General features: G+C 44.1%; 1 protein-coding gene across 1 annotated transcript in view; it reads left to right on the forward strand.

Annotated features, from left to right (window-relative positions):
- The first annotated feature begins 3643 nt into the window (after nucleotides 1–3643).
- Nucleotides 3644–12917, forward strand: part of GPCPD1 (glycerophosphocholine phosphodiesterase 1) — a 70881-nt gene continuing 61607 nt past the window's right edge. Inside the window, exons 1-2 of the mRNA XM_039479591.2 lie at nucleotides 3644–3839; nucleotides 11082–11157. Of these exons, the coding sequence (XP_039335525.1) occupies nucleotides 11109–11157 (49 nt within the window). The 5' untranslated portion in view covers nucleotides 3644–3839; nucleotides 11082–11108. The remainder of the gene's footprint in view (nucleotides 3840–11081; nucleotides 11158–12917) is intronic.

A 12917-nucleotide genomic window follows, 5' to 3' on the forward strand; every position in this document is an offset into this window, starting at 1 on the left:
TATTTTTTATTTTATTTTGTTTTTTTTTTTTTAAAGACGGGGTTTCACCATGTTGGTCAGGCTGGTTTTGAACTCCCGACCTCAGGTGATCTACCCGCCTTGGCCTCCAAAGTGCTTGGATTACAGGCGTGAGCCACCATGCCCAGCCATTTTTATATTTTTAGTAGAGATGGGGTTTCACCATTTTGGCCAAGCTGGTCTCAAATCCCTGACCTCAGATAATCTGCCCATCTTGGCCTCCCAAAGTGCAGGGATTACAGGCAGGAGTCACCACACCCACCCATCTCTGCCAGTCTTCTAATGCTACTGGCTTGTTCAACATCTTTTAGAACAAGCTTGTCCAACCATGGCCCATGGGCTACATGTGGCTTTGAATGCAGCTCAACACAAATTCATAAACTTTCTTAAAACTTTATCAAAATTAGCCGGGTGCGGTGGCTCAAGCCTGTAATCCCAGCACTTTGGGAGGCCGAGGCGGGTGAATCACGAGGTCAAGAGATCGAGGCCATCCTGGTCAACATGGTGAAACCCCGTCTCTACTAAAAATACAAAAAATTAGCTGGGCATGGGTGGCGTGTGCCTGTAATCCCAGCTACTCAGGAGGCTGAGGCAGGAGAATTGCCTGAACCCAGGAGGCGGAGGTTGCGGTGAGCCGAGATCCCGCCATTGCACTCCAGCCTGGGCAACAAGAGCGAAACTCCATCTCAAAAAAAAAAAAACAGCGCCGGGCGCGGTGGCTCAAGCCTGTAATCCCAGCACTTTGGGAGGCCGAGGCGGGTGGATCACGAGGTCGAGAGATCGAGACCATCCTGGTCAACATGGTGAAACCCCGTCTCTACTAAAAGTGCAAAAAATTAGCTGGGCATGGTGGCACGTGCCTGTAATCCCAGCTACTCAGGAGGCTGAGGCAGGAGAATTGCCTGACCCCAGGAGGCGGATGTTGCGGTGAGCCGAGATCGCGCCATTGCACTCCAGCCTGGGTAACAAGGGCGAAACTCAGTCTAAAAACAAACAAACAAACAAACAAACAAACAAACAAACAAACTTTATCAAAATTTTTTTTGTGATTTAAAAAAAGGTCATCAACTATCTTTAGTGTTAGTGTATTTTATGTGTGTCCTGAGACAATTCTTCCAATGTGACCCAGGGGACCAAAAGAACCCTTGTGCTAGACATTCCTCAGTTTCTGTCCAAAGAAGGCATCCTTTGAATATGTATATTTATTCTGTCATTTCAAAAGGATTTAGGGAGCCAAGTGTGGTGGCTCATGCCTATAATCCCAGCACCTTGGGAGGCCAAGGCCAGCAGATCACCTGAGGTCAGGAGTTCGAGACCAGCCTGACTAACATGGAGAAACCCCATCTCTACTAAAAATACATTATTAGCCAGGCGTGGTGGTGGGAGCCTGTAATCCTCCTGCTAAGGCAGGAGAATCACTTGAACCTGGGAGGCAGAGGTTACAATGAACCGAGATCACAACCATTGCACTCCAGCCTGGGCAAAAAGAGCGAAACTTCGTCACAAAAAAAATGAAAAAGGAAAAAGAAAAATAAAGATCTGGCCGGGCACGGTGGCTCATACCTGTAATTCCAGCACTTTGGGAGGCCAAGGTGGGTGGATCACTAAGTCAGGAGATCGAGACCATCCTGGCCAACATGGTGAAACCCCATCTCTTAAAATGAAAGAAAGAAACAAAGAAAAATAAAGATCTATAAACATTTAAAGGAAGCAAACTCATGAAAAAATTTATCACTGAAGTATGACTAACAGGAAATTCACTCCAAACTACTTAGAAAACATAGGGCAGCAGAGTTTGATGAGTAATGGCACATACCAGAAGGGATTTTAATTCTTTAAGAAATTTGGGATTAAAATGAGTACTATCAAAAACTGTTGCATCCTGAGCCTGGCATAAAACAGGCACTTAATTATTTACGTGAATGGATGACATTGTCAGAAAATTTCTGGGATTGAATCCAAGCTAAATATCAAATGTGGTAAAGAACAACCAGATTTCTAAAACCAGAAATTTGGTCTAAAGCTAGAGCTCATCTAATCCAAATACATTTTTTAGTAGGCCCATTTTGAACCAGCATGCAACTCGAGCTATTTGTCCACTTCTTGTTGTAAGAGAACTTCAACATCTCCCAAAAGGTGGTTCTTTGTAGTCATTTTTTTGTTTTGTTTTGTTGTTTTTTCGAGAGTCTAGCTCTGTCACCAGGCTGGAGTGCAGTGGTGCAATCACAGCTCATGAAAACTTCCACCACCCAGGCTGCCTCCGAGTAGCTGGGATTATAGGCATGAGTCACCACACACGGCTAATTTTTGTACTTTTGGTAGAGACGGGGTTTCGCCATGATACCCAGGCTGGTCTCAAACTCCTGATCTCAGGCAATCTGCCCACCTCGACCTCCCAAAGTGCTGGGATTAATAGTGTGAGCCACCTTGACACCAGGCCTCTTTTTAGTTTTCAACATCTCACTGGATTTAAGTAAAATCTGCTAATATAATTTTATATTGGATGTTAACCAGAGGGTAACTTTGATACTGGTAAAGTAACAGTGTAAGTTAGGTGAGTTGCAAAGTGTTGTAGGAGAACTTCAAATGGCAAATGCTGAATAACTTTCTGGAGACCACCAAAGGAGAAAGGGGAAAAATTTTTTTTTTTTGATGGGGCTTTTTTTCTTTTCTTTTCTTTCTTTCTTTCCTTTGTGTGTGTGTGTGTGTGTCACACTCTGTCACCCAGGCTGGAGCGCAGTGTCAGGATGTTGGCTCACTGCAACCTCCACCTCCCAGGTTCAAAGGATTCTCCTGCCTCAGCCTCCCGAGTAGCTGGGATTACAGGTGTTTTGCACCACCACACCAGGCCCGGCTAATTTTTGTATTTTTAGTAGAGACGGGGTTTCACTTTGTTGGTCAGGCTGGTGTAGAACTCCTGACCTCATGATCCACCTGCCTCAGGCTCCCAAAGTGCTGGGATTACAGGTGTGAGCCACCACAGGTGTGAGCGAAACTCCGTGTCGAAAAGACAAAAACTACAACTCTGGCAGGGAGAGTCTGCTTCAAACTTTAATTTGCATACTCGTTAACCTGGGGATGCTGCTAGAGGCAGATTTGATAGGGCAGGTCTGGGATGGTCCTGGGAGTCTGTAATTTTGAGTGCCGGCAGGTGCTACTGGCTTGTCGACCATACTTTGAACAGCAAGGGTATAAACTCTCATCAAGCTCAGGTGACTCAATCGTTTTCAATTAATAATATGATTCAAGTGTGATTGTTGTTTTGCAACGAAAGAAAGTTTCCAGAAAACATCAGTACTGCTCGTTTCCCCCGTTTTCAAATGGGGAAAAAAATGCAACTCTTGAATTGTAGTTCCAGGCTCCACAGCCGGTTATTCTAAGGCTGCTTTGAAGGACCACAGTACACGCCTGTGACCCCAGGGCAGTTCTCCAAGGTGCGGGTGCCAGGGTCAGCTGAGAAGGGCGGAGGGGACACTGGGGATGCCCGGCCGCCCACGGCCGTAGACGTCAGCCCTTTCCAGGAACGCGCGGGCCCGTCCCCACCGCGCGCGGCCGCCGATTGGCTGAGACAGCGCCGGGCGTGACGTCAGGCCCCGCCCCGCCGCCCTCCGGCCCCGCCCCGCGGGGTGGCCTGGCAGTTTGGTCTGGAGCAGCTGAAACCGGTTTGAGCGTCGCCGCTTCCTGCCGCTCCGCGCCGCGGCGGGCCGCCTGGGAGAGCGCTGGCGAGGTACGGACGGCGGGCGCCCGGCACCTCGGCCCGCGGTCCTCGCTCTCGGGAGGGGCGAGGGCGACGCGGACCCGCGGACTAGCGAACCCTGCAGGTGAGGCGGGCGGGCGGGCCGGCACCGGGTGCGGGGGCCGGGCAGCCGCTCACGTGGCGGGCCGAGCTGTCAGGGCGGCCCCGGGACGCGGCGGGGCTGGGGGCGTCGGGGCCGAGGCGCGGGCGGGGTCCTCGGGCCGGGCCGGGCGCTGCCCGCGGGGGAACGGCGGCCCGGGCGTTCGCTGCGCTAAGTCGGTGGCTGGGATGCACTCCTGGACTTTTATTGTTCACGGCCGCGGTTCCGCTGGGCTGCCTGGGGCTCAGTTCCCTTCTGAAAAACGCGTGGGGCGTTTGAGGCATAGCAGGACGCGTGGCGCGGAGGACCACCGCCGGCGTGCCGAGTACCGAGTCAGGGAACAAAGACGCCAAAGACGCAGGTGAAGCGCTCTGCGGACATCCCTGCCCCACCGCGGGCCCCTGGCGCACCGCCGCGCGGTGTCCCTAGGTAATCCATCGTGTTTTGACAACTGCTTATTTTCCGAAATGGCCTGGGCACGTAGTCTAGGGCATGCTTGTATAATTCAGTTATTCCCAGAAACCGAAGTGCGTTTGCTACGAAAAGGTTCCAGGAATAGTCGTCAGTGACCTCGATACAATTTTTTTAGCTCTGCTGCCCCTTCTCTTCAAAGCTCTACTTTCCCAAAGCTCTTAAGACTTCCTTGCTGAGTTAGGGGAGAGAGCCTCAATCACTTAAGTGTTTTTCATCAGCCCTCTCCCCAAGCTCCACTGGCCGGCTGGAAAAGAAAGCGGGCATGAGTTGTAGAGGATTCTTCCACCTTAAGGCAGCTGTTAGTCTGATGTAACCTGCATAGAGGAACTGATGGAAGCGAGCAGGATGTTTGGACTCGATGTTTTCTTCATACTCTTCGGTCGCCCTCCTCCCATTTCTGCACAGTTCTCACCCACTACTCTACCCCTTCATGTTTCCCCTTGCTACGTTTCTGACAAGTTGTGACTTAACTAAGAAATAAATACAAGCTAGCAGTCTTTCCCCCCCCCCCAAAATTCCTAATGTCGTGGATACAAATAACACCAAGCAAAACTGCACATGGTGTAATCTATTCCTGATTAAGAACTAGGAAGAACCAGAGCTAGAGAAAACCCTAGTATTCTATACAAAATTTAAATCTGCAAACAACTACGTGGGAAAGTTGGACTCAGAGAAATAATGACCACAAAAGAAAACTCATCGTGGCAAAGTGAGTAAAATTTGATATATACATAAACTACGTTGATTAATTAAATCTTTATGTATGAGTTAAAACAGGAAAAATGTGTGAAACACACCTGAGAATAATATCACGATAAAATGAATGGAAAACATTTGGGGAAATGTTACTGCATTGTTTACAGAGTTGATCAAGGAACTGACTAGGCTTAATGAAATCTATTCCAGAAACAGGGTTTTTTTTTGTTTGTTTGTTTTGTTTTGTTTTTCCCCTTTAAGATGGGGTTTCACCATGATGGCCAGGCTAGTCTTAAACTCCTGACCTCAGGTGATCCATCCACCTCGGCCTTCCAAAGTGTTAGGACTACAGGCGTGAGCCACCGCTCCCAAACTGAAACCGTTTCTTAATAAAGATCCATTAATATCTTAACATGTTTTATTAAAATATTGGCTTAACGTATATGGGAATCAGAATGACAGTCACAACTTGTTAGAACGTAGCAAAGGCCATAATCATTCATCACTAAGATGAACAAAAATTAACTCAGGGAAAGGTAGGAATTGTATATATTCCTTTATTCAGCTAGTTAGGAGGATCAAAGCTGCCAAAGCCTAGGAAAGGGCAAGGAGAATTGGAAACGGCTTTTTTCTTTGAAAAAATTCGAGGGAAAACAGGTGTTCCTTTTAGCCAGAAAAACACTTTAGCTAAAATATCTGACTTCAGTTTAGCTCTAAAGTAAATGTCCCTGTACCTTAGTTTACTTCATATCCCTTTTGTTTCCCAGGCTGGTAAATCAGTAGTGTCACGTGTTGGAAAAGTTTATTCGAGGAAAAGAATAGAGTAAAATTTATTTTGCCAGGTAGTGTGAACTCTGAAAGTTAAAAAAATGTAAATTAATTACCATGTTATTTTGCTAGTTGCTTGAGTCTTTTAAAAAGGGTTATGTAAATACTCAGAATCTCAGATGAAAATGCTGTTTAGTTTTTCTCTTCAAAAAGTAAAAAATGAATGTTATGTTTTCAATAACCAAAAAGCAAAAGCCTGTCTCATAGTCCTATGTGAGGTAATAGGCGAGTTGGTTAAATTAGCTGGTCAGCTCACGTGCATACAATCACTTAACGTTTTTCATCTTACTCTTGTTTCATGTATATCCAGAAGACCTCCCCTTTTCTTTGTTTCTTTCTTTCTTTCTCTTTTTCTCCTTCCTTCTTTTCTTTTCTTTTTTTTCTTTTTTAAAGATGGGGTTTCACTGTGATGGTCGGGCTGGTCTTGAACTCCTGACCTCAGGTGATCCACCCACCTCGGCCTCCCAAAGTGCTAGGATTACAGGTGTGAGCCACCGCGCCTGGCCCAGATCTCCCCTTTTCAAGTTAAGATTTTTTTTTTCCTTGTTTAGAAGAAGACGTATGGGTGGGTGCATAAATTTTTTTGTACCACAGCACAATTGTTTACTTTGTCACTGCTGCTTTGCTGGTGGTAACTGGATGCCAAAATTGTATACTTCAACACTGCACCAGACTTTTGGCCTCTGTCCATGATCCAGTTAACTGCATTTGGAGCAGCTCCCCAGCCTTTTATATGGTATGATATCAAATTTGGGGGTTGAGGGGTGGTCAGGGTGGAAATCAAACCGGATTGCTTGACTTTGGCAAATCAAGTGGAAGATGATGCTTTGTTTTCTGGAGGTTTTTTGGAAGATGTTTTTGTGCTTGTGTATGTAGTTTTGTATTTACTGGAGCTGTTTACTGCCAAGTTACTATAGTCACTCTTATAAACAACTTTGAGAATGAAAGACTCAATTTCTGTAATCAGTTCATTTCCTTTTTATTAAATTTACTTAAGTTTTCTATTGCCTTAATGCAATAGAAATCTAGAGATAATTTTGTACTAGCTGTTGATTTTAATACATGGGAATAATATCTGATTTCCCTTAAGTTGATGAAAATAGTTATTTAAAATTAATCCGCAAATAGCAAAATACCAACTATTATTTAATCATGTATATGAGGTTGTTCTTAGTTGAGAACTGTGGCAGTCAATGCCAAATGAAAGGACACCTTAAAGGTTAAGATTGAAGTTGTTCTTTCAGCCCTTTTGAGGGGTGATGGAATATTTGCTCTCTTAAAATTAATTCAGTAACTTAAATGTTTGTCAAGCATTTTATTTTATTTTATTTAGGTAGAGTCTCACTCTGTCACCCAGGCAGTGCAGTGGTGCAATCTCAGCTTGCTATAACCTCTGCCTTCTGTATTCAAGTGATTCTCATATTTCAGCCTCCCAAGTAGCTGGGATTACAGGCATGTACCACCACTCCTGGCTAATTTTTTTTTTTTTCTTTTTTTTTTTGTATTTTTAGTGGAGATGGGGGTTTTGCCATGTGGGTCAGGCTAGTCTTGAACTCCTGACCTAAAGTGATCTGCCTGTCCCAGCCTCCCAAAGTGCTGAGATTATAGGCATGAGCGATCAGGCCTGGGCACCATGTTTACTCTTGGTTGCCGAAAGTAGAATAAGAAGTTATTTATCTTAGAAATTATTTTGATGAATGAAGAGAAGCTTTTCTTTCTTTCTTTCTTTGGTCTCGAACTCCTGACCTCAGGTGATCCGCCTGCCTCAGCCAAAGTGCTAGGATTACAGGCATAAGCCACTGTGTCCCGCCAAAGGGAAGGTTTTCACTAATGTAGTATTGGGTGTTCTAACCAAAATGGTGAAGTTGCCAAATATAGAATTTCTTTTTTTTAATTTTAATTTTTTTTGTTTTTATTTTTTAAATATAGAATTTCTTATCCTCTTATCCAAATATGACATGACTCCACATTGATGGTCTTGCACTCTGTGAGATGAATATTGGACAATGTACATTTATATATATATATAAACATTCGGTGTTACATTTTATAATTTACATAAATGTGTTGATACATAGTTTATAGCTAACATGGAGCCTGGACTCTTGATCCTCATCTCAACCTCAGCCCTGTTGTTTGGAGCTGGACAATTAATTATTTGTGGAGGGCTGTTGTGTGTATTGTAGGGTGTTCAACAGCACTCCTTGGCCTTTACCCGCTAGATGCCAGGAGTGCCACTCCCAGTTGTGATAACCAAAAATGCCTTCTGACATTACCAGATAATCCCCTGGAGGGCAGAATTGCCTTCGGTGAGAACTGCTGGTATAGATCTATCTACCTTGACTGGGAAGTGTGGCTAATTGTGCATAGCAGACTCAAGGGGAGGGGAAGGGAGCAAAGCAGAACTAGAAAAATGACTAAGGTAGCTATGAAAGGTACTTTAGAATTGTTTCATAAAGTAATATATAAGTGCAAGTGAAGTTTTTAATGTACATGATGCAGAATAAAGATGTGATTGGAATTCTTGTAGGAACATTGGTGGGTTGGGGGGCAAAGGTTTTTTTGAGGGGTTGTTGAAGATTTGTAGACTATGGTATGTCTTTTGGTGGAGTATGTTCTCTCTCCATTTAAATTATGTAACTATCTCGAAGTATACGTATGTGTGTGTTAATCTATTTTTTTAAAACTTCCTTTAGGTATTTAAGTTAGTGGATGGGAAACAGATTACTTTGGCTGACACAGACAAGGAAGAAATTTAAAAATTAGCTTTCTCTCTCTCTCTCCCTCTCTGTCTCTGTCTCTCTCTTTTTTGAGACAGAGTTTTACTCTTATTGCCCAGGCTGGAGTGCAATGGGAGATCTTGGCTCACCACAACCTCTGCCTTCGGGTTCAAGCGATTCTCCTACTTCAGCCTCCTGAGTAGCTGGGATTACTGGCATGCGCCACCACACCCAGCTAATTTTGTATTTTTAGCAGAGATGGGGTTTTTCTGTGTTGGTCAGGCTGATCTCAAACTCCCGACCTCTGGTGATCTGCCCTCCTTGGTCTCCCAAAGCGCTGGGAGCCACCAAGCCTGGCCTTTTATATATATTATATATAAAATTATATATATAAATAAATATATATAAATTTATATATAAATTTATATATATATATTTTTATATATATATTTATATATATGTGTATATATATTTAGTGGTAAGTTACATTGTAGTCTTAGAAGCAGATTCTCAAACTTGCTTTTTAAGGAGTGATACTTTGCTTGTTTCCTTTTTGTAAAGTAGAAATTCTTTCTAGAGTCAAGCTTTTTTCTATCTATAGTTGTTTTTCTCCTGGACCACAGTGTTAGTCATGAAAGATAGGTTGAATTCAGAACACCTGCTTATCAGAAGAGAAACTGTGTAGCAAGAGAATCTTGACTACTTAAAAAGATAACAAATTTGGATACTTTGTTTTACAGTGTATATTTTGGGCATAAATTCTGTCTTGTTTTGGTTTTGGGCATGCATTCTCTCTTTTTTTTTTTTTTTTTTTTGAGACAGAGTCTTGCACTGTCACCCAGGCTGGAGTGCAGTGGTGCTATCCCCTGGGTTCAAGCAATTCTCCTGCCTCAGCCTCCCAAGTAGTGGGACTACAGGTGTGTGCCACATGCCCAGCTAATTTTTTTGTATTTTTAGTAGAGATGGAGTTTCACCATGTTGGCCAGGATAGTCTCTGTCTCCTGACCTCATGATCTGCCTGTCTGGCCTCCCAAAGTGCTGGGATTACAGGCGTGAGCCACTGTGCCCAGACTGGGCATACATTCTTTTTTTTTTTTTTTTGAGACGGAGTTTCGCTCTTGTTACCCAGGCTGGAGTGCAATGGCGCGATCTCGGCTCACCGCAACCTCCGCCTCCTGGGTTCAGGCAATTCTCCTGCCTCAGCCTCCTGAGTAGCTGGGATTACAGGCACACGCCACCATGCCCAGCTAATTTTTTGTATTTTTAGTAGAGACGGGGTTTCACCATGTTGACCGGGATGGTCTCGATCTCTCGACCTCGTGATCCACCCGCCTCGGCCTCCCAAAGTGCTGGGATTACAGGCTTGAGCCACCGCGCCCGGCTACATTCTTAAATAATAGTTTTGAAGCATTAGGCTCCAGACTTGCTAGCTACTTCTCAAGTAACTGAGTCACAGCTCATAGGCTGTTACCTATAAGCCTTCATCAAAATAGACGGCAAATGTCATTTTCAGACCTTAATATCACTTATCCTTGAAAGGAAAAGCTTGGCTATATAATGGAGTTTCTCTACAGATGCAAAATTCTTCAAAAAAGATGGCCATTTCAACCTGTATATATAAGAACTCTGAGATTGAGGGTTTTTTTTTTTTCTTTTTTTGGCTTTTTAAAAAACTTTTTTCAGCCTTTTTTTTTTTTGAGACAGGGTCTTGCCCTGTCACTCAGACTAGAGTACAATGACACAGTCACAGCTCACTACAACCTCAACTTCCTGTGTTAAAGTGATCCTCCCACCTCAATCTTAATCTGTAGCTGGTACATGCTCCCCATGCCGTGCTAATATTTTTTATTTTTGCCAGGCGCGGTGACGCGTGCCTGTAGTCCCAGCTACTCAGGAGGTTGAGAGGGGAGGATCACTTGAGTCCAGGAGTTCTGGGCTGTAGTGGGCTATGCCAATCGGGTGTCCGCACTAAGTTCAGTATCAATATGGTGACCTCCCGGGAGCGAGGGAGCACCAGGTTGCCTAAGGAGGGGTGAACCGGCCCAGGTCGGAAACGGAGCAGGTCAAAACTCCGGTGCTGGTCAGTAGTGGGATCGTGCCTGTGAATAGCCACTGCACTACAGCCTGGGCAACATAGTGAGACCCCATATCTTAAAAAACAAACAAAAATATATATATATATAAAATAATTATTATTTTGTAGATATGGGGCCACACTGTGTTACCCAGACGGGTCTCAAACTCCTGGGCTCAAGTCACCCTCCTGCTTCAATCTCCCTAAACATTTGTATTACATGCATGAGCCACTGTGCCTGGTTTATTTTTTGCTGTTCTACTTTTTTTCCCCCGCACTAAATTATACTTTTTTTAAAAAAAAAACCCACCATAAAACTGCAAAGACATTAAATATTGCTTTTTAAAAATATAAATAGCTCTTGATTGAAGTTGTTTCTTGATGGTAGCTATCTAAAGTTAATATTTTTATAAGTGTTTTTTTCTTTTTTTCTAGCACAACGTCATAAAATAAATCATCAGAATGACACCTTCTCATATTACCTTTGAAATAAGAGGAACTCTTTTACCAGGTATTGTAAAAGTTTTTCTTTAAAACGGTTTTTAAAATTAAATTAGCATTTTTCTTATTTGGATTACCTTAAATATGGAGTTGCTATTAGAGCGGGGCTGATTTTTTACGTGAGAATATCTGTAGGTCTTGCCTGATATGGGAAATGCACTTGGAGCATAGTAGACACAACAAAAACTTCCTCAAACTCTGTCTTCTACTTCTCATGTTTTCCCAAGAAAGCTGTGAATTTACTTAATTTTGCACAGGACAAAGATGGTGGGGCTTTGGTTTCTAGGCAGCATGAAAATGACGGAAACTTTGCTAGTGCAAGAAGTTGGTAGGCCAGCTACAGTGGCTCACTGCTGTAATCCCAGCAGTCTGGGAGGCCAAGGTGGTGGTGGGAGGTGATCATTTGAGGTCAGGAGTTCAAGACCAGCCTAACCAACATGATGAAACCCCATCTCTACTAAAAATACAAAAATTAGCTGGGCCTGTTGGCCTGTGCCTGTAATCCCAGCTACTTGGGAGACAGGCAAAAGAATCCCTTGAAGCTAGGCGCGGTGGCTCAGGCCTGTAATCCCAGCACTTTGGGAGGCCGAGGCGGGTGGATCACGAGGTCAAGAGATCGAGACCATCCTGGTCAACATGGTGAAACCCTGTCTCTACTAAAAATACAAAAAATTAGCTGGGCATGGTGGCACATGCCTGTAATCCCAGCTGCTCAGGAGGCAGAGGCAGGAGAATTGCCTGAACCCAGGAGGCGGAGGTTGCGGTGAGCCGAGATCGCGCCATTGCACTCCAGCCTGGGTAACAAGAGCGAAACTCCGTCTCAAAAAAAAAAAAAAGAATCCCTTGAACCCATGAGGCGGAGTTTGCAATGAACTGAGATTGTGCCATTGCACTGCAGCCTGGATGGCAGAGGCAGACTTGATCTCAAAAAAAAGAATAAGTTGGTGAAACATTTGGCTGGGATAACCTCGTTCCTATATGTGAATGTGTTTTTTTAGCCTCATTGTATTTTTTTGCTGTCCATTAAAGCACTGAATAATTTTAGTGTAGGATAGCATGTCAAAGCAGTATCACACCTGGGCTAGGTACCTCTCAGTTTTGATGTATTCTGGCTGTACAGACCTTCTTTCAGTTCCTTAAATGTGCTGCATTCCTTCCTCTTTTCTTCGTCTTTTGGGACTTTCTCAAATGCTGTTTCCTCTGCGTAGATCTGTGCCCACTCTCATACTCCCCCTGTTCCCTCTCTTTTCTCCCCTGCTCCCACTGCCAGCCTCCAGATTCCACTAGGTTCTGGCACTATTTTATAGCACCTCTTGGAGATTTTATAGAATTATTTGAGTGACAGATTGTAACTCTATTGAAAACATGACTTTTTTTTTTCTTTTGAGATGGAGTCTCACTCTGTTGCTGAGGCTGGAGTTCAATAGTGTGTTCTCGGCTCACTGCCGCCTCTGCCTCCTGGGTTCAAGCGATTCTCCTGTCTCAGCCTCCTGAGTTACTAGGTTACAGGCGCCTGCCACCACACCTGGTTAATTTTTGTGTTTTTAGTAGAGATGGGGTTTCACCATGTTGGCTGGCTAGTCTCGAGCTCCTGACCTCAGGTCATCTGTCTGCCTTGGCCTCCCAAAAATTACTGAGATTACAGGTGTGAGATATAGACCTCACCCGGCCAAAACAGGACCTTGTCTTGTTTATGCTGAATTCCTGCACCTAGCAGACTGCCTGGGTCAGAGCCAGAGTATAGTATAGATATATATTCAAACAATGAAT

Source organism: Saimiri boliviensis, chromosome 9 (assembly GCF_048565385.1).
Source record: "Saimiri boliviensis isolate mSaiBol1 chromosome 9, mSaiBol1.pri, whole genome shotgun sequence".
Taxonomy (NCBI): Eukaryota; Metazoa; Chordata; class Mammalia; order Primates; family Cebidae; genus Saimiri; species Saimiri boliviensis.